At 46.3% G+C, this 26468-nt stretch overlaps 1 protein-coding gene across 1 annotated transcript in view; it reads left to right on the top strand.

Annotated features, from left to right (window-relative positions):
• The window catches only part of MGA (MAX dimerization protein MGA), a 734728-nt gene that overhangs the window by 477315 nt on the left and 230945 nt on the right, over nucleotides 1-26468 (top strand). The window contains exon 18 of the mRNA XM_086937233.1: nucleotides 18633-18751. Within this exon, the coding sequence (XP_086793359.1) occupies nucleotides 18633-18751 (119 nt within the window). The remainder of the gene's footprint in view (nucleotides 1-18632; nucleotides 18752-26468) is intronic.

Here is a 26468-nt window from a genome sequence, read left to right as displayed (position 1 = left end):
CTAAAAATGGACACACAGATTCCTATCAGGCACTCCTATGGCAGGCCTTGACAATCCTGAAGGCAGAGTGCTTGGAATCGTGTGAAATGGTGCTCTGGCATGAGCTGAGCCCGTTTGCAGCTTGCGGAACCAAGTCCTAATAGCTGTTCCATGATAACACATACCATATACTCTTAAGTGCATTATAATCCTCGCGGTTAAATGCTATCTTTGGTATTGCTTTATCAAAACATGTCGAGTAAGGTGTCATACGAATTGGAATACTAACCCCTCGCCAATTCTGGCGACGGGGTTAGCATTCCACCCTTCTAGAGGGACACGACATGTATGTAACTGTGAACCCCGGTTAAAGTTAACTGAAGCCTCAGCTCCACAAAATGGATGCTGCCACCACAGACACGAGTCTGACCTCCTGCTGCTGGGAGTCCTTCCAGCGAGGAGAGCTTGGACAAAGGGTTTCCTGTCAGGGGCGGTGCTAGCACCATCCCAGACAGGGTTTTGTGTATCCTGGGTAGGCAGGGCTTTACAGGAAGGTGACTGCAGAGTGGCACCCCGGTGCTCACTACGCATCTGCCGGCTAGAACCAGTTCCAGGGGCACACCAGCCCCTGGCCTGGGGAAAGTCCGGCATGGGAGAGGGGTGTAACCACCCCCCTTCCTGGTCCCACCCCTAGGGCAGGACCTAGTTGCGTACCCACCCCTTTCTTTAGGATAAAGGCAGGAGCGGGGACCCTTCCAAATTAGATCATCTTTGAATCAAGAAACGACTTTCTACGAAAGGACTTCAAGACTCTTCTCAAGATTTCTCCCTTGTGACTAAGGAGTAGTCACCCTGCATCCGCAGGCACCATCTAAGAACTCTGCGGTTTGCTGTACGTCCTTCCTCAGGAATCCGACCGACCAGCACGACGAGACCCGGCTTCCCTGGCACCTCTGACCTCTACCTACCTCTACAGCTAAGCTGAGAACCGTAGATGCGACGAGACCTCGAGGGACCGGCCATCATCTGAACTGCACAGCTCTTATCGAGCACGACCGCCGAGGGATCCTCTGGTGAGTGCTTTGGGGTCCGAGAAACCCCGACCCTGAGCAGCTCCAGCACCGAAGTCCAGCCTCCCAGCATCTCCACGATCTGCGTGGGGCCCTTCTGCTTTTTGCTGCTCACCGCGTTGTTTGGCTACTAGCCCGCTGGCTTGTGGCCTTCTTAACGACGCCCGACGACATCACTGCTGCTGGTCTGGTTGCTCCAGACTGGCCCTTGCTCCCTTCCAAAAGAGGAGCACCCCGGACCCTCCTGGTCCACTCCAGACGCCATTTTGAGTCCACCGCGTGAGCTTGAATTTGCCAAGACTTGTTACCCCAATCCTGGGTCCAGCGACGTCGACAGCATCATCCATCGTGGGACAGCTCGCACCTCCATCCTGGTCGCCGACAACGCCTCCTGGTCCGTGAGATCTGCAGAGCACAGCGTCGCCCACTCACCTAGTCGAGGTGACTACCATCCGGTGCCCTCCTGGTGCCACCTGACTACTGGCTAATAGTCCCGAACTTGGTCCCCTCTGCTTTCAGGTGTCATCCATCTTCGATCCAGGCTTGGATCAACTCGAACTATCTTCACTGGTTGCCTGCCAGCAACTTCTTTCTTCAGGCTCCTGGTTCGTCTACGAGGATTCCCGACGTCTTTTGAGACATATGCAGCTGCAGCCCCTGGGCTAGGTAAACTCGGCATTTCGGTGCCCCAGCATAGCCTCACTATCCAAGGGTCAGGATCCACTGTCGTTTTCGATCTACCTTATCGGGTTCGCCCGAGAACACTAACTTTGTGAAATCTAGCTACCATAGCCTTTGTCCCGCATCCCGCGTGAGAGTGCACACTCTGCACCCGAGTCCCCTAGGCCTCCTACTAGTAATCTGAAGGTTCAGTAACGTAGTCCTAGCGATTCCAAAGCCTATTAGTACAGTACTTACCTGCTAGTAATTTCGCATTCCACTTTTGTAGTATATGGTTTTTCGTGCCCCTCGGGCATTTGTGTAAATTGTGCAACTTGAAGTATTTTCATAAGAGTTTTGTTGTGTGCTTAGTACCCTGTCCTCAAAAAGAGTACAGGGCTGTTGTGACTTAAATAAATACACTGTTTATTTTCATAACACTTGTATGGTGTCCTTTCACTTGGTGTTCAAGGGGTATATGTGATGGTATAACAGCTGGCTTAACACGCCCTCTAGAGTTTAGCCCGAAGACTGCTCGTATCCACGCTACTAGGATAGCTGGTCTAAGGTTGACTTACAACCAATCACCATAAGGGTTGTTTGGACTGATACAAAGTGCTCACTAGAATAGTGAACATTATATATCAGGCCAACTTCTCACAAATGGGACATGCTTCGAACCCTAACACAAATGTGAACTACAATTTTTAACATGGAAAGTTGCGTTCCAAGTAGCTATTACCTCTCTGCGGAGAGTTAGTGAACTACAAGCACTAACCATTCAAGAACCCTTCTTGCAAATGCATCACAATAAGGTAGTTCTGCGTACTAATCCAAAATTCTTACCCAAAGTCATTTCTCCCTTCCATCTCAATCAATCTGTGGAACTGCCCGTGTTCTTCTCGCAACCACAGACAGTACTAGAAAGAGCTCTTCACACATTAGATGTCAAAAGAGCATTGCTATACTACATAGAGAGGATACAACCCTTTCGTAAGACAAAACAACTTTTTGTGTCTTTCTCACCACCACACAAAGGTAATCCCATTTAAAAATCTGGGATAGCTAGATAGATTGTCAAATACATACAGATTTGTTACCACAAAGCTAAACGTACGTTATCTGTTCCTCCTAAAGCCCACTCTACAAGAAAAATAGGGGCTTCAATGGCATTTTTAGGGAACATCCTAGATGACATCTGCAGAGCAGCTACATGGTCTACACCGCACACATTCACAAAACACTATTGTGTATATGTGCAAACCAAGCAATAAGCTAATGTGGGCCAGGCTTTTCTCAAAACATTATTCCAAACTACTACAACAGATAGGGGTGGTCGCCGCTAGGGATGGGTACTGCTATACAATCTATTCACACTGTGCAATCTGCAGCTCATATGCCTCGAACGGAAAATGCTACTTACCAGTATGCATCTGTTCTTGGAATGTAGAGCTGCAGAGTTGCACCCGCCCCCCGGCTACCCTTGTCTGTTCCAGTATTATCTTAATTAGATGCAAATTACATGGGCATCCTTCCTTTTCTTGCAAAGCTCCATCATTTCCCTAATGGCGAAAAAAAATCTGGGGATGGAGCCGATGCCCATGCGCAATGTGGTCCAAAGGAGGAGTCGCCTATCTCGTGACTTCCAAATAACTTTTCGGGACAACAACCAAGTGCAAGATGCATACTGGTAAGTAGCCTTTTCCTTATGCAGAATTGATTGGTGGACTTTAGAGAGGAAGAGGGTAGACCCTGTGTTTCAAAGAAGATCCTAAAGGCTTCAATAGAAAGAGGAGCACTTCATTTTGAAGAGCTCTTACCCTTCTATAGGGTGGCACACTGCTGCTTTATGGTGGAATGAACGGTGAAAAGAACTGTCTTTTTTATCTATGTAGTGGTTGACTTATTGTAGGATCTAGCTTGGCTCTGAGCCTATCATATAGAATCTTTGAAGAAAATGTCACTGTGTTGACATAAAATGCTGTAAGAACTTTTACTCCATGCACGTCATGGTGGCCAAATGTTTTCACAATATTTTGGACCTTCAGTTCCTACATTTTTCAGGGAAATGATCTTAGCACAGGTTCCTCTAGCCATGTATGTGGAGAACTGGATTGTGTCTCTAGATATGTACAGTACCTGCCTTAATATCAGTGCACTTTACCAGTTATGTGCGTTTTCTGCAGTCTGTTGATGTAATTGGTAGGAATTCATCAATATTCTACTTGATGTGATTAATTAAGGCCTTGGGAATGTATCTTAGTCTTTAGTTTTTCTCAAGTGGGAGCTTCATTTACTTCTATATTTTTGATATGCACATTGTTTGAGCCCTTAGGTTTGCTAGATGAAAACTGTGACCCTGTATAACTCTATTGTAGACCTAGAAAGAGCAGGCAGTGTTCAAGCAAGCACTGGTAGATAGATTGTGCAGCACTTTAGGTTGTGTTATGGATTGGAAAACCAGGAACTGCAGGTTAATTTGGGGCACAGTCAACAGAGATGTCACTTATCTTCTTGGAGGAGTTTCCATTTCTATACATCTGTCAAAGATACCTCATATGCCTAAGATAACTTTAAGAAAATACTACTGTTTGACTTGTGTTGAGAGCTGAAACGAGCTTGTGACTTGTAGTTCTGCAGATGACTTTAGCCTGATTAGCCCTGCTTTAATTGTCTTCTGGGCCTCCTCACATCTTGTGATTGGCGGATTCTTTGGGAGTTTTCTTTTAAAAAAAAGAATCTTAACAGAAATATCCTCTTACACAAGTCCCTATTTACTAGCGATAACTTTAGTGATGGGTGCTTTATCGTGTACATTTCTCATGACCATCCCCTGCCCCCCTCCATTATAGTATTATTACCATCGATAATATTGTTTCCAATTTCGTTCTTCTGCTTTCTCACCAGCTACAAAATGGCCAGTGTGGACTCATTTAAGTGGGAGTTTACTCACTAGCCATTCTTTTTGTTTAAACACTAGTGCAAATGTTACTAAAATTGAAAGGATGCATGCCAAGTAGCTTAAGTTAAATGACAATTGGCAAGTTCAGTTAGGTAATGCTACTAGAGTGAAGACCAGAAAAAGTCATAAAAAAATTAGTTAAAAAGCTATGTTTTGGCATGGATTTACAGTATCAGTTGGGGTAAAATATTGCGGCTTGAGACTGTTGGTAAGGGTTGTTACGTGATTAGTTTAGTCTTTTGCAGTATTTAAATTCACATCTGACTTCTTTGCAGATGCCGCCTTTCATTTAAGCCATTGTGGACAAGGTGCTTTTTCGAGCCTTTTCTCCTCAGCGAGTCCAGGACATTAGGGCTTGTATCCTGATGATTTGGCCTTTGACCTGGGTCTCAGTGTGAGGGACTATTGAGACTTATTGGCCTCCAGCATTCTGTTTGCTAACCATGCCAAGAGTTGCATGCAGGCTCTGCAGTGGGACCTGAAGTCTCAATGGGCTCCCTACCAACTGAACTTTTTGGATTTTATCCAGGTGTCTGAGGAGAGTGCAAAGAATTTGGAGTGGTGACTGGTGGCAGGCCTTTCTCTGTACCCCACCCAGAGCTAATGTTTCTGCCAAATTCATTGTTTGTGGGTTAGTGAGTTAATCTGGGAGAGTTAGAGAACAAAGGACTTTGGTCTCCAATGGAAGCCCTTCTCCACATCAGCTAGCTGCGGTTGTGGCTGATATGATTGGCACTGAAAGCGTTTCTCCCATCAATCAAGTAAGAATGGGTGCAGGTTCTCACAGAGAACACTACTGCCATGTGCTACTACAGCAAACAGGGTGGAATAGGTTGTGGGTCCTGTGCAACGATGCTTTGTATCTTTGAAAGTGTTTCAATCATTAGCACACCTCCTTGATTGTATAACACCTTTAAATGCCAGGTTGGATCAATTCCTCAGCTGTTGTCTTGCAGATTACAAAAGGCGCCTACACCCGGTAGTGGTACAGGGTATCTTCCAGCAATGGAGAGAACCTTGGCTAAATCTTTTTGCCACTTCAATGAACGAACAATGTCAAAACTTTTGTGCATTGGGAGTACCCAAGGCAGTTCTCACTCAGACACCTTTCGCATAGACTGTAGTTTGGGACTCCTGTGCATCTTCTTACCACTGCTTCTCCTGCTCAGTTCTAAAGATGAGAAAAGACAAGGCCCAAGTCATCCTAGTGGTCCTGGAATAGGCGAGGTGAGTGTGTTTTCTGCAACTCAAATATGGCTTCCTCTTTGGTCCTGTATCTGAATCTGTACAACTTTCTCCTCCATGCTTGGTGATTGTGTGGCAACAATTGATAGCTTTCAGTCGTCCCTCCACCTAAGCGGTTTATGCAGTACACTAGGAAAAGTTTGTTGTATAATGTTCCTCCTCATCATGTCTACAGACACAATTAGCTAACACACATTTTGTCTTTCTGTAGCCCAGGGAGGCCTTGCTAGTGCAACCTTTAAAGATTACTTGTCTGCCCTTTCGGCCTTTTTATGTCGACCTGATCATCCATCTCTTTTTATCACTTGTGATGCGTTTTAAGTACTGATCCATATGTTCCTGCCAACACCTTTCTATGGGACCTTAATTTGATTCTCAGTTTTTCTTGTGCACCAATTTGAGCTAATGCATAGTTGTTCCCTTCGACATTGAAAACAACATTCCTCTTTTCGATTACCTCAGCTTGTTGCATGAACGACTTCAAGCTGGGTCATTCCAAAAGATGTATAACAACTTTTTTTCCAGTCAAACTGGTTTTTTGGACAAACGCTACCTTCCTCCTGAAGGTTGTCATGTCCTCCCTATGGGTCACTCTTGCACATTACTAGCTTTCTTTGCCCCTACTCACCCTTGCAAGGAGAAAGAACAACTTCTTCATCTAGACCCCAAAAGAGTCCTCTGATTTTGTATTGACCGCACCAGAGAACATGGGGTGAATGAACAACTCCAGGAAAATCCCTACAGTATAAGACCATCTCCACTTGGATAGTCATGTCCAGCAAAATCTATGATAGGCTGTCAAAGTAACAGCCACCGGAAGTCTCACATCCTCATTCCACCAGAGCAAAAGCTATTACCACTGTGCTGGCATGTGGTGCGCCAATCATGATAATTGGCCTGACTGCTACTTGGGCGTGAATTCACACGTTTACAAAACACATCTTCCTGTATAACCAGGTCCAGCCGGAGGAGCATTTTGCCAGGTCTGTTTTGGGAAAGTCCCCCTTTTTGACATGCTCACTCCCACTTTTTGCCTGGTACATGATGTGATTTTGACTGGCAGTGCAGTGGGTTCCTGCTAACTAGGTCCCCAGTGCCAAAACTATACAATTGTTCCCCCAATTGGCAATACCTTTAGCACCCTCTATAATTCATCAGTAAATGGTACTTCTGGTACATACGGCTTGAGGTACTAAATAGGGTTCCCCAAGGACTGCAGCACAAATTATAGAACCCTAGGTGACCCCTCACCAAACTCATGCAGGGCTGCCATCGCAGGATGCATGTTTTGGCTCTGGTAAAAGTGAAAACATGACCTGACAAACATCACAGTGTGCTATGTCCCCTAACACTGCATGTAGTATTTGTAAGTGACCCCTCCAGCAGGCCTTACAGCCCTACGGCAAGGTGCTTAACATTACATGTGAGGGCATACCTGCATGAGCAGATATACCCCTGTGCTGGTCAGTTCCATTACTGGCAGTGGAAGTGAAGAGGGAAGCAATTTTAGAACATGTGCTGGACACGGGAAATAGGAGTTCTCTAGCTACCCAGCTACATGATGGCTTCACTGAAAATAGGGATATTTGTATCAAACATCTCAGATTCACAAACCCACCCTGATTCCAGTTGTGGATTTGGGAATACATGCACCCAGAGAGGACCTTAGAGATGTCCCCTGAAAACCTACCAGCCTCTAGTTTGTTGGCTAACTGGTCTCTGCCAGCCTGCCACCGAAACAGATTTCCGACTTCCCAGGGTGAGGGCCTTTTCTCTTACGAGTTCAGAAACAAAGCTTTCATGGGTAGAGGGTGTTCACATGCCCTTCTTAAGGATGGTCACTGATTAGCAATCCTAGGCCGGAAAACTTCGAAGAAGCTCCTGTCTCTGAAATGCAAATCTATCACCCTTCACAGGAGAGGTGGCTGACCCCCTTTGTCCATAGCCCTTAGGTGTGCCCACCGCCAGCTAGTACCAGCCCTAAGGTGGCCAAACCTGATGTGGGTACAACTTTGCAGAAGTGGCCGTCTTTGTGTTGGCATACTTAGGAACTCTGCGACAGGGTTATGCCCACTTCCCACAGGAAGTGGTCATATAGGGGGGCATAGTGACCCCAAGGGTCAGTAGCCCATTGGCTATCACCCTACACTCCCCTAATTCCCCTAAATGCAATATTTATGGGAGCCCTTGGCACCAGAACATGAGATCCTGCTGTCCTGAAAGATGAAGAGGGACATGAAATGCCACATCCTGCAAGAACTAAAGGCTCCGCACCAGAGCTGGCGCCAACCCTACCGGCATGTCTGCGGACTTCGTCAATTGCGCCAAAAGATGACTTGTTCTGCAGCTACAGAGCCCCCAAGGCCCGGGAGACCTGGCAGCACTTCACACCCAGGAGCCAATACCTCCTGGGAAGTATTGGATCTGCTTTCCTTCAAGACTCCTGTGAGGACTTTGTGACTGTATTTGAATTTTTTGAATTTAAAAGTATTTAGTGAGCGCTCGTACACCAGGCAGTTTCATGGCGCTGTTGAAGAGAGTGAGTCTTGAGTGGAGGGTGCAGTTTTTAGATTTTATGAGTCTGTGCGAACAAATTGGTTTTCAGTGTGCTGCGGAACTCCAGGTAGGATGATGTTGATCTCAATTGGAAAGGTAAAGAATTCCAAAATTGCGGGGCAAGGACGGAGAACTTAAGAGCCTCCCGTTCTGCTCTTCTTGAACCTGGGCACTACCAGGAGGGACTGAGAGGAAGATCGCAGTTGTCTGCTGGGGATATAGGGTGTGATTTTGGAAGTGATAAAAGATGGGGCTGTTCCCGAGAGGGCCTGGAACGTGATGCAACCCATCTTAAAGAGGGCCCTTTCTCTAATAGGGAGCCAGTGGAGGGATCTTTGAAGGAGAGAGGTGTGGTGAGATTTGGATAGGCCATAGACCAGGCGGGCAGCTTGGTTTTGCACCAGTTGGAGCCGGCAAATGGCGTATGCAGGGGCCCCATTGTACAGGACATTCCCGTAATCTAGCCGGGAGAGGACCATGGCCATCCGGATCAGTTTGAGGGCTGAGAAAGAGGAAAAACGTGAAATTTTCCGAAAGGTGCGTAGGGTAAAGAAACAAGAGGAAACCACTGTGCTAATCTGGGAGTGTAGGGTGAGTTGTTGATTGAGGGTGATCCCCAATGTCTTGACAGAGGAAGAGGGAGAGGGGGAGGAACCAAAGGAGGGGGTCCAGAAACTGTGAGACCAAGGGTTGAGTTTACTGCCAGTGAGGAGAAGCTCAGTCTTATCAGGGTTGAGCATGAGATGTTTAAAGCTCATCCAATCCCTGATAAAGACCATCACCGACTGGAAGTTGTTGATAGTCAGGGGAGTCAAAAATGAGCTGGAGGTCATCGGCGTAATTGAACACTGTGACCTCCATCTTCTGTAGGGCAAAGATAAGCGGAAAAATATACAAATTGAAGAGAAGGGGGAAAGAAAAGATCCCTGAGGGACGCCACATCGCACTTTGTGGGCCTCGGAGGAGAAGTTCACCAGGTGGACTGCCTGTGACTGGTTGCTCAGAAATGAACTGAGCCAGGCAAGGGCAGAGCCTCCAATGCCAGCCGTCTCGACACAGGAGAGGTGGATGGTGTGGTCCACCGTGTCGAAAGCGGCCGATAGGTCAAGAAGAACCAGTGCCTGTGGAAGATTAGCATCTTGTCCCTCTCTAAACAGAGACCACCACTTTCACCGTGGAGTGGAGGGGGCGAAACCCTGCTTGGCATGGAGAGAGATAGCCGCTGTCCTCGATGAAAGAACTGAAGATTTTGCTAACGTGGCGTTCAAGAACTTTGGCCAGTTAGGGGAGGAGAGAAATTGGCCGGTAGTTTACCAGCGCTGTTGGATCTGCGCCTGTTTTTTTTCAGGATTTGAATGTTGGTGGCTGATTTGTGGCTAGGAGGGACGGTGCCTGACTTAAGGGTCTCGTTGAGAAAAGTGAGGGGGGGGGGGGGGAGGGCAAGTAAGGAAGATATCTCGTAGGATGTAAGCCGGACAGATGTCGGAAGGAGATCCAGATTTGACGCAGGGGAGTAAGGAAAGGAAGATATATTTAGACAGCGGAGCTATAAGGTCGAGGTGAGAGGTGTTCGGTGGGGGAACAGGGTTTAGGAAGGCTTGGGATGGAGAAGGAATGTTGGCCTTGATATCTACAATTTTGGTAATAAAAAAGTTGTTCAGTGAGTCGCACAAAGGCTGGGAGGGTACAGGCTTGGGTGTGGTCCGGTCCGAAGAGGCTAATTCGAAAACAGTGGCAAAGATTTCTCTGGGTTTGTTCTCTGCCTGGAGGATTTTATTCGAGAAGTAGCAAGTTTTGGCTTCTAGGATGGCTTTCTTGTACTCAGCCGGGGTAGAGGAGTACAATAATTTGGTAGCGGTGCAGTACGTGCGTCTCCACGCCCGTTCTGCACGGCGGGTGGCCAGTTTTTTCTCCTTAAATTCCGGGGTGAACCATTTGTTGACGTCGTGAGTGCGTCTTACTCTAATGCGTCTTAGAGGTGCCACCTGATCGCAGGCGTAAGATAGCATTTATTAAGGGTTTCTGCCTGAAGCGGTGTGGTCTGGTCCTCTGTGGTTGGACTAGAGGCTAATAGAGAGGAGCAGAGCAGTGGGATATCGACTTAGCCCCAGTTGCGGGCCCAGGTGTTCTTGGGTAAGGGAGGTTATATGGTCAGACTTGAGTCCAAGAGAAAGGTGATTAAGTGGTGGTCAGGCCACAGGCAAGGGGTAACAGTGGGAGTATGAATAGAAGTGTTGAGGGACCAAACTTGGTCTAATATATGGCCCTGGATGTGGGTAGGGGTGTGGATGTGGGATATAAAATTCAAGCTTTGAAGTGATTCCGTGAAGTCTTTGGACGGGGCATCCTCTGTAGAAATCCGATGCCTAAAGACACCAATGAACCCATAGCTTCAAGCCAGAGTTGAAGTGGGTCAAGAATGTCATGTGGTCCCCAGCCCTCCAGAGACCAAGTCCACCATGGTTTCGCCCCCTGTGAACCATGACATCGCCTGCAGAACCTGGATGCAGGCCCTCCCTACTGCAACTGCACCTGGTAATATTCAGCTGATGCCTAATGACACCTGCACCCGTCACTCCTGGAAGAGGACCAAAGGCGTCTCTACTTCCCCAAGCATTGTTAGGCTTCTGGTGCCTAAACATATATAAAGATTTGTGTTCATTTTATAAATTGGTGTGGATCTCCTTATTGAGTCGTATGTCTCATTTATTGACTAGCATGTATATTTTCAGATGTCTGGCACTCCTCTGAGATAAGTGTAAGGCTGCTCAACGACACTACCCCCTAGAGGAGCACCTTGGAATTTCTAGAACAAGCCCATGTCTACTCATAGGGGAACCCTCCTGTTCTCTTTACATATCTTTTTGATATATAAAGAGCCAGCTTCATACATTGTTCTACAGGATTACCTGCTCTGAGTCATTCCACAGATGGACAATCTGGGGCAATACTGTTTTTGGAATCTATATAAGGTGAGGAAGCTGCAGTTAAAAGTATACAGAAAATGTTACTTACCTTCTGTAACACGCTTTCTGGTAAATACTTTATCTAACTGCAGATTCCTCACCAACCCGCCCTCCATCTCACCAAGTGGAAAGGATTCTTTCAGTCCATGTTCATAAAATTCCACACTAAAGATCTGACACTAGCACAATCCGATTTCTAATGGCTCTGCGTCTTATGGCGAGAAGAGATAACACAAAGAAACTGACATCTGCGCATGGACGTTGCTTTGTGGAAGAGGTCCGACATCCCTTCCAGGGTGGGATGGACGAGATGAGGAGCTCCATGAAGCCACCTAACTAGCTTGCAAGGGAATTGTTGAGAAACTCTCCAGATTCAGTCTGGCATCTGGAGGTATCTGCAGTTAGATAGTTTCCACTAGAAAGAGAATTACCAAAGATGAGTTGTTTTTAATTAAGAGGATATAAAATATTTTATTATAAAATATTTTTATTATATATATATATAGATATAGATAATTTTTACATTAATTTATATACACTTTTAAGTCTCCAAAAATGTATTTCAACATTATGTGCTCTAGAGTTTGACTTTAAGACCCAACCTATATCATTTTCTTTTTGAAGGTCTTCAGTACCAATGATTAGCCATGTGTAATGCTGGAATTACTCATGGTTCTATTTGTCTGTTGTAACTTTACATTCGTAAATTTGGTTCAACCCCACTGTTTCAGGGGGTAGAAACATGTAAGTCTACAATCAAAGTTAGTAAATCTATTACGCAAAGTGTAAGAGTAAATTAACAGTTTTAGATTTACCTATGTCTAGATTTACCTTTATGCACATGCTCCTATGTTTCCGAGCATTTGTGGCTGAAAATACAAATGTTCTGCACATCACTGCAATCTAGTGATGGGCTCCTATATTTGCAAATTAGTTTTCTTTGAAGATGTCTTGCGAGTCACAAGGGGTGCTGTTAAATCTTTCTTAGTGGGGAATGCACATGGGCAACAACTCCATGTCAGATTGTTTTTTTGTCCTTCTACCATTGGGTTTAGACGTACACCAAGAGGACTTCAAGTTTGTTGTGTTCTTAACATGTTTTTCAGGCCCACACAGTCACATCTTGAAATTGCTGCTTACCCGTTCTTTGACGACTGTTCGTTGTGCTTTGTTAACAGACACTTGCAGTTGAACAATCACAGACACTCAACGCCCTGGATAAATGGGTCCTCTGAAGATACCACACACCTCTTTCAGACTTCATCTTCAGATAATGCAGACACTAAGAGGGTGATGGAATGGGTACCCTGTCAGTTTTTTCCTTAGTGCAGCTCTAAATACCTGTGGTCTGATGATCGTGATGTCTGTAACCTGTGTGTTCGAGGCATATGAGCTGCAGATTGCACACTATGCATACATTGCCACCTAGTGTTGGGCCCGGATGTTTGCAGTTTGTTTTGTAGAAAAGTCTTTGGAAGTCACGGGATAGGTGACTCCTCCTTTGGATGATACTGCGCATGGTCATCGGCTCCATCCCCAGATTGTTTTTTTCCGCCACCGGGCTCGGATGTGTTTCCAGCGCTTCGTGTTGAAACCGAATTCCTTCGGCGCGCAATCCTCACAAACTTTCAGAAAATAAGTTTTGAACGCTTCTCCACTCCACGCCTTTCCGAGGTGTGTAACCTCTGCCTTTCTCCCGAGCACGAGGCAAGGGACTGTTCAGCTTGTGCCTCTTTCCGCTCCAAAAAGACTATCCGGGACCGAAGAGCGAGAAGAACAATGGCTCAATCTTCATCCTCCATTCCGGACGACATCTTTGAGGAAGGGTTCAACGTCCCAGAACAGGACGTCGACAGCGGTTCCGAACATGAAGAAGGTTCGGATGTCGAGGACGTCACTCCAACGCAGCGGGTCGTAAGTAAGATCGTCGACCCCGACCCTTCCTCTACACACCCAAAGAAGGCCCAGGTTACACCCTCGCCCGCGGGCTCGGGTGCACACCAACACTCCGCATCGACTGCCCCACCTTCAGGCCCGGCAAAGAAGCCAATTAAGCCTTCGAGCGACTCGGGCTCGAGTCAGCCTTCCCATGGTGCCGGCACCAACTTACCGGCACCGAAAAAGATATCGACACCGGCTACGCCAACGCCCAAGCCATCGACGCCGAAACACACAACTCCTTCGGCGCCGAGACCCAGGTCCAAAAAAAACGCCGGAACCGAAAAAAGCATCGGATCCAAAGAAACAATCGGATCCGAAAACAACACCCGACCCGAAAAAACATTCAGAGCTGAAAAAGACTCCCGCTTCCCCGACAAAGGACATTGTCACAAAACCAAAGCAAGCCGCTTCGGTGCCGAAACCTCCCACAGCACCAAAAGACCGGCCTCGGGCAGAGGACTTATGTGTTCTGGACCCTGCCCAAAAGACTCTGGCCTCAAAGCCACCGTAATAATTAATTGTTTATCACAATGGTTAGTCAGGTAGTTGATTAAATTACAAATATCGCTGTAGCGGCAGACCGTTCTTCACTTAGTCCAATAGTACATACGACTTGGGGGCTGACCTCCCTGCTCCTCCTGTAACAGCTGTAACAGCGGCAACGCCGTTCCAGGAGGAGCAGGGAGGCCGTCTTTCATTAGGAGGGAATTCAAATCGCCTAAAAATGGGAGGTCAGCCCCCAAGTCGTATATACTATTGGACTAAGTGGAGAACGGTCTGCGGCTACAGCGATATTTGTAATTTAATCAACTACCTGACTAACCATTGTGATAAACAATTAATTATTACGGTGGCTCCCCTGAACAGACGTAAAGCTTGTGATTCTACAATCTAAGTTTTTGAATAGGAACAAGTGCCTTCACTATCCAAAACACTGGACCCACATATCCATTCTGGGATCCAGGGGCCTTATTGATTGAGCAGAGCCTGTACATCAAGTCTATTTTTTGTTTTTTAACACCAGAATCTGTCCTGAAAAAGGTGTTTTTAATTTTAAAAAAACGAAACGCTGCGTCGACAACTGCTTCTTGTTTGTAGCCCTTTGCATGCTGATGACGGAACCGCTCCGTCATCAGCTGCGGGTGCGCTGTGCTGATGACGGAGCGGTTCCGTCATGGCCGCGCCTGCGCGGCGCTGATTTCGCGCCTGCGCGGGAGTTCTAATGAGCGGGGCGGGCCATGACGGAACCGCTCCTTCACCAGCATGCGGCCGCCCCGCCCCTTTAGCGCTGCGGCGGAATAGCTGCCGCAGCGAAGGGGTTAAAAAAATTATATTTTACTTTTTGTGTATTGATAAATGTGATAACATGCTTGTATTGTGATTTAATTTGTGTTCCCAATGACTCAAATATGGAACGGATCTAAAGATTAAATATATACGTATATGAAATAAAATGTATGCAATTCTTTTTAAATATATCGTGACAGTAGTTTTTGTTTGATTAGATCTTTTTTAGATCTCATATTCTCTCTTTTTTGGCACCAGCATCTCTATCCCCTTGGTTTTCCCAAACAAATACTGGTTGATTACAACCACATATCTTGTTTCAATAGTACTAATATTCAGACTACAGCGGGTAGTCCTTTGGTTTTGTGGGACTCTTTTTAAACTTTACTTTGATTCCCCTGGTCCCAGACTGATCAATTAGGGGGCCTCCCCGATTTGCTTGTTCCACTTCAAGAGTGCCTAGCACGTCAATGGAACCAGGCTCAAGGTCAACTAACAGACCTAGTGTTGGTAGACAGTCGGACTCATCATTCTCTGCAATGGTGGAACACCAAAAACCTTTACAAAGGGCGACTGTTTCTAGAGTCAGTTCCTCAAGTAGTCTTAACAGTGGACACCTCAACAAAAGCTACTCCACATCAACCACCTAGAGCTACTAGCTGTGTTTCTAGCTCTAAAAGCTTTTCAAACTCAAGTGTCAGGCAAAGCTGTCCTAGTCCGCACAGACAATATGACAGCTATGTACTACATAAACAAAGAGGGAGGAACACACTCTCTGCAGCTCTCTCAGTTAGCACAGCAGATATTGAGATGGGCTATACCACTAAAGATCTTCCTATTAGCCCAACACGTCCCAGGAGTACAAAACACCATGGCAGATCTGCTAAGTCGACAAACTCAGCAAATCCACGAATGGGAACTCCATCCACAAGTTCTCCATCCGTTCTTTCAAATGTGGTGACAACCTCAAATAGACCTTTTTTCCTCCCACGAATTCGCAAAATGCCCAAACTTTGCCGCCAGATACCCACACCCATTGTCCAAAGGCAATGCGATATGTTTAAACTGGTCAAAACTATTTGCGTACGCTTTTCCTCCTCTCCCACTAATTCCATTAGTGGTACGCTAACTACAGCAACATTCCCTAACGCTCATCCTGGTCGCTCCAACTTAGGCCAGACAACTGTGGTACACCACACTGTTGCAAATGTCTGTAGTACCACACCAAAAACTAAACCTATCTCCACACCTACTAACACTGAACCGTGGAAAGATCAGGCACCCGGACTCACCTCAGCTCAACCTAGCGATCTGGCTCCTGAGGTCATAGTTTGGTTACCTCAACCTTCCCCCAGACTGTATGAACGTTATCAAAGAAGCTAGACGCCCCACCACTAGAGCATGTTACGCTGCTAAGTTGAAAAGGTTTGTCATATACTACCAAAACAACCAAATTGATCCTTTAGATGTGTCTATTCAACACATCATTGGATATTTACTGCACCTGCATATTAGCCTACACGTCTTATCAGGTTACACCTGGCAGCTATTGCAGCATACTTACAAAATAGACAACATCTATATCTTTTTAGAGTGCCAGCTATTAAAGCTATCATGGAAGGACTCAAAAGAATATTTCCTCCCAGAACACCACCCGCACCAGGCGTGGAACCTAAAAGTAGTTCTCACAAGGTTAATGAGACCTCCCTTCGAACCATTACATAAATGCGAATTGCAATTTTTAACTTGGAAAGTAGCTTTCCTAGTAGCCATCACGTCTCTCAGAAGGGTTAGTGAGCTACAAGCATTTACCATTCAAGAACCCTTTCTGCAAAAGCGTCTTAATAAAGTGGTTCTTCGTATTAATCCAAAATTCCTTCCAAAAGTAATTTCCCCTTTTCATCTAAATCAATCTGTTGAGCTTCCCGTGTTTTTCTCGCAGCCTCAAACAGTCGCAGAAAGAGCTCTGCACACTTTAGATGTCAAGGGAGCATTACTTTACTACATTGAAAGGACACAAGCCTTTCGCAGGACAAAACAACTTTTTGTGTCTTTTTCACCGCCACATCAAGGCAATCCCATTTCAAAGTCAGGGATAGCTAGGTGGATTGTTAAATGTATACAAATATGTTCTCAAAAAGCTAAACGCACATTAACAATCCCACCTAAAGCCCATTTTACCCGGGCTTCAATGGCATTCTTAGGGAACATTCCCCTAGATGACATATGCAGATCAGCCACATGGGCTACACCGCACACATTCACAAAGCATTACTGTGTAGATGTGCAAACTAAACAACAAGCCACTGTGGGCCAGGCTGTACTCAAAACTCTGTTTCAAACCACTGCAACAGATACGGTTGGTCGCCCCTAGGTGTGAGAACTGCTCTGTAATCTATGCATAGTGTGCAATCTGCAGCTCATATTCCTCGAACGGAAAATGCTACTTACCAGTATGCATCTGTTCTTGGCATGTAGAGCTGCAGAGTTGCACACGCCCACCCGCCTCCCCGGCTACCTTTATCTGTTCCAGTATTATCTTAATTAGATACATATCACATGGGCATCGCTAGCTCTTATACGGCTCCATCACTTCCCTAATGGCGAAAAACAATCTGGGGATGGAGCCGATGACCATGCACAGTGTCATCCAAAGGAGGAGTCACCTATCCAGTGACTTCCAAAAACGTTTCTGCAAAACAAACTGCAAACATCCGGGCCCAACACTAGGTGGCAATCTATGCATAGTGTGCAACTCTGCAGCTCTACATGCCAAGAACAGATGCATACTGCTAAGAAGCATTTTCCTTTTGTCTTACCAAAAGGAAATCTGCTGGTAGTCCTTCCTTGCCATATATTCAAGAAAACCTTAAGGTTCCAAAGGCACTGGGCACTTTGCAGGATTATTCAGCAGACATTCTTCTAGACCCCGTAAACATTTGGAGAAGAGGCCCCTTGGGCACAATAGAAGGTGAGCCCTCCATTAAGGACACTGTTTCCTCAAGCTCCTCCGACCATAAGAAGGACTACATCAGGCCGACACCAAAGACTAGCGGCCCTTGTGAAGACCCAAGGGTGGGGTCAGAAGTCCACCACACAGCTTTGCGACTCATGCCACAAAGCCAGAGTTGTATATACGGTCCCACACCAAGGTAGAGCTCTGCTTCCGCAGGATTATAATATCAAGAACTAAGCATGGATGTAAAAGATTACTCCTTCCACAAATCCTGCCTCCTTCCTCTCCTGTCGGCACTGAGAGAGGGTTTCAGAGTCTTCCATTGCTCCTCCCAAGGGCGTCAACCCACACCAGTCATTGAGCTCCACCAGCTGTAAGTGTGTTGCGTCGTCACACCTACTCCCTAAGCTGGTACCAAAGGCATCACAAAGCCAACTGTAAAGATCCTGTTGTGTTGTTCTGCCATCAAAAAGCGTCCAGTTCAAAATGTCAAAGAGCAGGCTTTCCTCCTTCTGTAAAATTGCTAAAACGCTCCATTGCCCTATTGCCTTCCTGGTTTTAGTGAGCTTTAGTTCTCCATTCATCACCTTCTCCTGGCTAGTAAACCCTCTGAAAGGGAATGCTTTCAGTACCCCAGTTCTTTGGCTTTAGTCGCCTCCAGATCATTGCAACCGTATTTGTTAACAGAAAAAGTAGCTGTTTTGAAGATTCTGAAATAGAGTGAGTTCCATCTGCTGCCGGGTATAATCTAAAGGGATTAGTCAGTGGTTTAATAATCTGTGTAAAAAGTAAGTGATTTTCCTCCTCTTGCATAGCTTATTCCTGCAAAAAATGCATTCTTACCCATGCCTTTACATTTGGGCTCTAGTCATCTGCAGCGCATTCCTGCAAACGTTTATCTGCATCTTAATTCTGTCTCATGATGTAGCCTTTAATCACTGTACTATCTCAGTTTGATAAAGATAATTTCACACTCTTTTTTAATATTTTTTTTTCTGTCTATGCATTAGAATGAATTCGCGAAAGATGACGAGGAGCAAGTGGACATCGAAACTGTGGAAGAGCTTTCTGAGAAATTTAATATTGCACGCCTCAAGGCAAAAGCCTACATTGAATCTTCGAGACAGCAGTAAGAATCTTATTTTCCCATGGGTCCATAGCACGGTTCATAGGGTTATGCTATTATTTCGATGAACATAATATATTTTTGGTCTCAGAAAGCAAAACTCTGTTGCTTCTTTATGGCGAGCATTTGTTTGCTTAAAGGAAAGGCTAGTGTCACTTCCAATGTTTATGCTGTTCAAATGACCAAATAGGCTGTGCCAGCCACATCTTGCATAAATAAAAGCCACAACCATCTTGCCTGTTCTAAGCTGACCAGACTTGTTTGGTAGTGGGCACCATATATTGTGTGATATGGAGATCATAGTTTTTCAGTACTGAGGCACCTCATGTGGAATGATTGGCCAGATGGTTTTAAATCTGACATTCCAAAAAGCATTTGACAACATATTTGTACAGCATACAACAGTGTTGAAGAAAATTGCTGCCCTTAGTGTAAGTCCAGCATAGTTTTGCTATTACTTGAGAGAGGTTGGGTTGGACTGCAGTTGCCTACCTCGTATGTTGCTCCACCTTTTCATTCAGGTTTTGATCCTCATTTACACCTTTTGACATTCTTTGATGAAGTTCAGTGTAGGCTCTGCCCCCTGTTTCTATTGGCTTGCGTCATCATCCATACTAAACGCTGGCTTCACATTGTAAGTGAGGCTTTTTAATCCCTCCTGGTTACCACCCTGTTCACATTTAGCCCCGCCCACCGGAACTGGATGCTTTACTTGCGGCATGTTACTATCTCCTTTAATTAGAGGGTGAGGACTTTTTTTGTCATTCCGGCTGGAGTGCGGCGCACGCAGTTTATTTATTGTCATTACGGCTTGTTATTTATTAATTTTTACTTTACCTCGGAGCGCTGTGCCCACATTAGGGACACCGCTCTGTTTATTTATTTTATACCAGATGCCCGTGCTCCGTTAAATATTCACGCCTAAGTTTCTGTTCTCCGTAACACTTAAATACTGCTACTTAATCAGGTATCGCTTGTGCCCGATTACTCAGAGTACAGCTGCTTTCTGCAGCAAGTAAAGGCATTGCCTGAACAACAAGGCTTTTCAAGTGCTCCTCTCTAATCACTGTTGTTTAAAGGGTGTGTTGCTGCAGTAGGATTCTGTTTGTCTTGAAGTTTACAGTCTCTGGGACTTTTACTACTGTAAAATCCTTAGCTGGGTATATATTGCTGTCAACGGCGAAGGTCCGGAGCCCGACAACAAAATAGCTGGCCTTCTGACCAAATATCTGGCCTTCTGACCAAATATCTGGCCTTACATTACAACTTTCAAAACTGGCCTTGTATTGATGTGACGTGTGTGTGAGCTTTTGGGGTTCGGCATGTCTGAGCGCGTCTGAGGACCGTACCTCAGTCTGTGTGTCACAGTGGTGAGTAACTGTTCATGTGTTGTCCATGTGTGTGTGAGACAAAGAGAGATTGATTCTGTCGGTGCCCATCGTACGTGTTGGTAGAGTTCAGTGTCCTCCAGCCTGTGTGTGCAGGAGCAGTGATGACGTGTGAGATGTTCTGCGCGTGTGTTTGTAGTGTTCAATGTGCCCAAGTATACTTCTACTTGTGTATTTGTGTACAGAATACACTGCTCAGGAATGTGATCACAAACAGGGGCTCATTGCCTGCTTTCACAATCCCCCTGCTAACTGCGCACCCCCTCCCGATGAAATGTCACCCGTCCCTCCCTCGCCTGCCTTCACAGCCAGGAGCGCACCTCGTAACAAGGCTCTTGGCAGCTTCCTGCCCTGCGTGGATCAGGAGAGGCGTCTGCGCTTTTAACCCCCTCCCTTTCTCCTATTCTTTCTCTCTCGGTTACTTTCATCGCTTGCTATCGTTCTCCTTTTCTTTCTCTGTTCCTCTCACTTTCTGTCCCTCTCCTCTTCTCATCTTTCAGTTACTCTCACCTCTTTCTTTCCCTCCCCCATCATGCTGTCTCCCCCCACTCTCCTTCCTCGTCTCTTTCTCTCTTCTAACGTGTTCTCTTCATTTCTGGCTAGTCCTCTTTCTAACTCCTTCTGTCAGTCTCTCCTTCTTTTGGGTGTCCTTTCACCCTCTCTGCCTCACACTTCTATGACACTCTCTTTGTCATCTTTCATCTCCATCCTCTTCCCTCTTTTTCCTCTCCATTGCTACACTCTTCCCAAAAAGGCCGCCGAACCGAAAAAGGTTGTCGAGCTGAAGAAAATCATCAAAACAAAAAATGTCGTCGATCCCAAGAAAATAGTCGACCCGAAAAAGGCAGTCGAGCCGAAAAAGAGTGTCGACCTCCCAAAAACAGGTCACACTAAAATTCCTGGTGACCCGGAGAAGGCAGCTGAGTCAACGAAAAAAACGGTCGATCCAAAAAAGGTTATCGAACCGAAAACACCAGTTGACCCGGAGAAAGGTATCGAACCGAAAACACCGGTCGATCTGAAAAAGGTTATCAAGCCAAAAAGCACAGTCGATTCAAAAAAAGGTCGCCGAACCAAAAAAGGTGGTAAAGACGAAACATGTCGAACAAAAGGGAGTCGCCGACCCGAAAAAGGTCACCGACCCGAAAACAGCAGTCCAGCCAAAAGAAGCTCCACAGCCGAAGGCCTCGAGCCAAAGAATCATAAACAAGTGACTAAGCCAAAATCATCGGCGCCAAAGCCAGGGACAGTTGAGGAAGAACTTTTCCACCCTGATCTAGTGGAGGAAGAAAAACCTAAACTGTATATTGACCCTAAAACAGCACGGGTGACAGTTTACCACAGGAAGAAGAGACCTTTGGACACTGACACTTCTTCCCCTGTTCCTCCAAAGAAGAAAGACTTTGCAACATCTCCCTCAAGGCCTTTCACTCCTCCTACTTCCTTTTCCGACATGCCATATGTACCTTACTCTCCTTCACATTATGATGAGACAGAAAACATAGGGGACGATCCTCAAGATAACTTTGTAGACCCTGAGGATGAAGATGTACAGGATAACACATGGGATGACCAAAATGATCCTTATGATACATATGACCCACAACCCATCCCTGACACCTCTACATATCCTACAAAGCTGTCCCTACTGACGACACCATTGTCTTTAACCAACTAGTGGGTAGGGCAGCAAAATATCATAATGTAGACATGCACATTGACCCAATAGAAGAGGAATTCCTATTCGACACTTTTCCTACTTCAGAAAAAAGCATACGTACACTTCCTATTTTAAAAGGTACTTAAACACGCGCTAGACATATTTAAAGATCCAGCCAGAGCTCGTGTCCTCAATCCCGGAATTGAGAAAAAGTATAAGGCCGTCCCTACAGACCCTTCTTATATTAAATTACAGTTGCCTTTAGACTGATTAGTGGTAGCAAACGCTCGAAAGCGAGCTAATTCACAGACAACAGGAGATGCTCCCCCTTCTGACAAAGAATCAAAGATACTAGAAGCCTCAGGCAAAAGACTGGCATCCCAAGCAGCAAATACTAGAGCAAACACACAGGCTCTATTCGCACGATACGATAGAGCACATTATGACCAGCTGGATGGTTTACTACAACACCTCCCAGAACCATTCAAATCTAAAGCTAACGACCTAATACAGGAAGGCAAATTTATAACAAATGCTTCCATTAAATGTGCACTTGACGCAGCTGACACAGCAGCTAGGTCTAATAACACTAGCGTATTACTACGCCGGCATGCGTGGCTACGCATTTCCGGATTTCAAAATGAAGTGCAGTCAACCATCCTCATTCAGCCAGTTTACCAAGACTTTCTGTTTGGTCCTGCAGTAGATACCATCTTGGAGAAAATGAAAAAGGATACTGATACTGCTAAGTCAATGGGCACACTTCAGTTCCAACAATCCAGAAGTTCCTTTAGTCGCTCCTCCTTTCGAGGCTCAGGTAGAGGCAACACATCACAAACTTCCTCTACATTCAAAAGTAATACCCAGAGCACCTTTAATAAAGGCTCCAACAGAGGTGGTTATAGAGGCAAAAATAACAAGGGCAGAGGATGTGGTGGCAACAACACCAGAGCCTCCACCGCCACCAAACAGTGACTTGCTGACACTCCCTCCAGACCACTCAACACCGGTCGGAGGCAGACTAACACAATTCCTACCAGTCTGGAACGCAATAACCACAGACAGGTGGGTGAGACAAATGATCCAGTATGGTTATTGCCTGGAACTCACTTCTACTCCACCCATCATACCACCCAAACACCGTCCTATGTCCAAGGAACACGTTACGCTGTTACAACAAGAGGTAACATCCATGCTAGAAAAGGGAGCCATAGAGCCAGTCCCTTTTCAACACCAAGGTACAGGAGTATACTCCCTATACTTCCTTATTCCCAAAAAGTACGGGTCCCTCAGACCAATATTGGACCTCAGACCTCTGACACCTTCTCCCTGATCGATGCTATGTCCGCCTGTGGGCTGAACCAACTGGTTGGGGGTGCTACCCATCAGGCGGGCCACACGCTTTACGGAATCTTTTCTAATGATGAAAGGTTGATAGTTAGTTCCCCTTTCCCCCTCTCATGGTCCGACCACTATGCGGTGCCAATAGAATTGACATGTACTACTCTGGACAGTTTGGAAAGGATTCCAAGTAAGAGGGTAGCTAGGCGAAATCTTAAGAACATCTCAAACAACCTGCTTGCCCCTATGATCCCCATTATGACAATCTCTCAGGAGGTAGACGTATGTCTCTCAGTCTCGCAGTTTGAGAAGGCTGTCACTGTGGCTCTAGATGAATTTGCTCCGGTCCGTTTACGTTACTCGGCCACGAAAAAGCTGTCGGCTCCCTGGTTCTCAGAGTCTTTAAGACTCCTCAGGCAGGGAGTTAGGAGGCAAGAGCGTCTCTGGTTGGCCAGCTGGGACATGAGGGAAAAAGAGGCCCACACAACCTTATTGAGGGGCTGTAAGGCGGAGATAATAAGAGCTAAGCAACAATACTTTACCGCTTGTACCATCTCACTCTCCTCCCCGAAAGAGCTTTTTAAGATTGTGGATTCTCTGACTACCCTGCAGGTTCCTGATCCGGTTATTTGCTCTCAGCTGTTGTGTAACAACATTGCCTCTTTCTTTCAGGCGAAGATCGCTGATCTGTATTCGGCATTAGAGCTTCAGAAGGCTGAAATTGCGGATTCCTCTGGTTCTGCTGAGTTTGTTCTATCTACGGTGGAGGTTGCCCCTTTGGGACACTTTGCATCTTTTCCTCCCCTTGTATCTCAGGAACTAGCGGACCTGCTCTCTAAGACTAGATCAGGCTCCCCCTTAGATCCCTGTCCTCTCACGCTTCTCAAGCAGTGTAAGGAGACTCTTTTACCTCCCCTCTTGGAGATCATGAATGGGGCAATGAGGTTTGGTACCTTCCCTCAGCAATGGAAAAGGGCTGTGGTGAAACCATTACTTAAGAAGCCAGCACTTGACCCTGGGATATTTAAAAACTTTCGCCCCATTTCGCTGCTCCCTGCTGCCGCAAAGATGCTGGAAACACATCTTAATAAGCACCTCGCGGCCTTTCTGGAGAACTCTGGCCTGTTAGATCATTCGCAGCACGGATTTAGGAGGAAGCATAGCACCGAGTCGGCCCTTACCATTGTGCTGGATAATATCCGCACTCGAGCTGATAGGGGCCAGACCACCCTCCTCATCCTGCTAGATCTCACTGCTGCGTTTGATACCCTCCCTCCCTCGGTGTTAACATCTCGCCTGAGGGAGATTGGAGTGGAGGGGTCCGCTCTTGATCTGCTGACCTCCTTCCTAGACCAGAGGGAACAGAGAGTGATGCTGGGGGAGTTTCTATCTCCATCCCTGTCTGTGCAATGTGGGGTCCCCCAAGGGTCGGCATTAAGTCCGACCCTCTTTAACATCTATGTGACCCCACTTGCCAGGCTGATAAGATCTTTTGGGATAGAGGTAGTTTCCTACGACGATGACACCCAGATCCTGGTCTCCCTCTCCCAGCCCGTTCACGAGGCTGCCTCCAATTTTAGAGCTTGTTTAGAGGCAGTCGCAAAATGGATGACTTACAATTCATTAAAACTGAACGGGGAGAAGACTGAGATTGTGGTGTTTGGGGGAAAGGAGGACATCTGGTCGGCAAATTGGTGGCCTGCCTCATTGGGAGCGTGCCCGGTACCCACCGCTCTGGCAAAAAACCTAGGAGTCCTGATTGATCCTACCCTCAATATGCGTCAGCAGGTGAACAGAACAGTCTCTACCTGTTGGGGCATAATTCACATCTTGAGGAGAATTAAACACTACTTATCCCAGCAGGCCAGAAAGCAAGTTGTGGTTGCTCTTATAGGCTCCCGACTTGACTATTGCAATGCGCTGTATGCAGGACTCGGTAAGGGGCTGCTGCAGCGCCTTCAAATGGTCCAAAACGCGGCAGCCAAGTTTGTGTTGGATCTACCCAAACGTGCGTCGGCCACTTCCGCTAGGAAGGCGTTGCATTGGCTACCTGTTGAGGACTGGATTTCTTTTAAAATCCTGTGCCTTACCTTTGGCGCCCTAGCGAGAAATAGGTCAGTGGGGTTTGGGGCTCTTTTGGCCCCTTATAGCGCCTCGAGGAATCTGCGCTCCGCCAACAAATCTTTGTTATCTGTACCACGCATTCGCAGAGCCAAATGGGGTGGCAGAGCTTTTTCCACAGTAGCACCAAAAATGTGGAATGCTCTTCCCGTTGAAATTAAGGCCCTTCCCACTCTTCTGTCCTTTAGGAAAGCTTTGAAGTCACGGCTATTTGCCAAAGCATACCCGTAGTTTTGCCTCTGCCTTTTATGATTTATTTTATAGGCGCCTTGATGCCTTCGGGTTTTAGTTGCGCGTTATAAATTTTCTTTCATTCATTCATCCATTCAACCAATACATACTCTCAGAGCATTTCCATATGATCACTCTTCACCAAGTGCTCCCGTTACTCCAACAAGGCGACTTCCTCGCTACATTAGACCTTAAGGATGCATACTTTCACATACCAATACATACAGCTCACAGGAAATACTTCAGGTTCATGATAGAATTTCAACACTATCAATTCAAAGTTCTCCCCTTCGGGGTATTTACAGCACCAAGGGTTTTCACAAAAATGCCTAGCAGTAGTAGCCGCACACCTAAGAAGGCAACACATCCATGTGTTCCCCTACCTGGACGATTGGCTCATAACATCCAACTCATACGCACAGTGTGCAAACCACACATCCCAGACAATTCAGCTGCTGCACAGTCTGGGTATTTCCATAAATTACACAAAATCACATCTGCAGCCCTCCCACATACAACAATATCTGGGAGCAACAATAGATACCTCAGTGGCAAAAGCATATCCAAATCCAGCCAGGATAGCCAACATGCAGTCTCTAATTCAAAGGTTCGAGGCATGTGGGCTGCTAAATTCATATCTTAGCATTAGATCGCCGCCTAGTGTTGGGTCCGGATGATCGCACATTGTTGTCCTGGAAGAGTCTTCGAAGTATCCTGAGATAGGTGGCTCCTCCCCTGGACTACAGTGCGCATGGGCATCGGCTCCATCCTCAGATTGTTTTTTTCCGCCATTGGGTTCGGATGCGGTCTCGACGTCTCTCTGTCGGAACCGAGAAAACATAACTTTAAACGGCCAAAAGGCTGTGTGTTCTTGACGTCAGTATTGTTTGCGTGCGGTCTCGAGTTCTTCCGTCTCTCGGAGCCGGAATCAGCGGAGTATTTCTACTCTTCGGACATCGAGGCCTTCTCATCGCGACTC

The sequence above is a fragment of the Lissotriton vulgaris genome, chromosome 9 (assembly GCF_964263255.1).
Source record: "Lissotriton vulgaris chromosome 9, aLisVul1.2, whole genome shotgun sequence".
In the NCBI taxonomy this organism is placed as follows: Eukaryota; Metazoa; Chordata; class Amphibia; order Caudata; family Salamandridae; genus Lissotriton; species Lissotriton vulgaris.
This window is presented reverse-complemented; position numbering and strand designations above follow the sequence as displayed.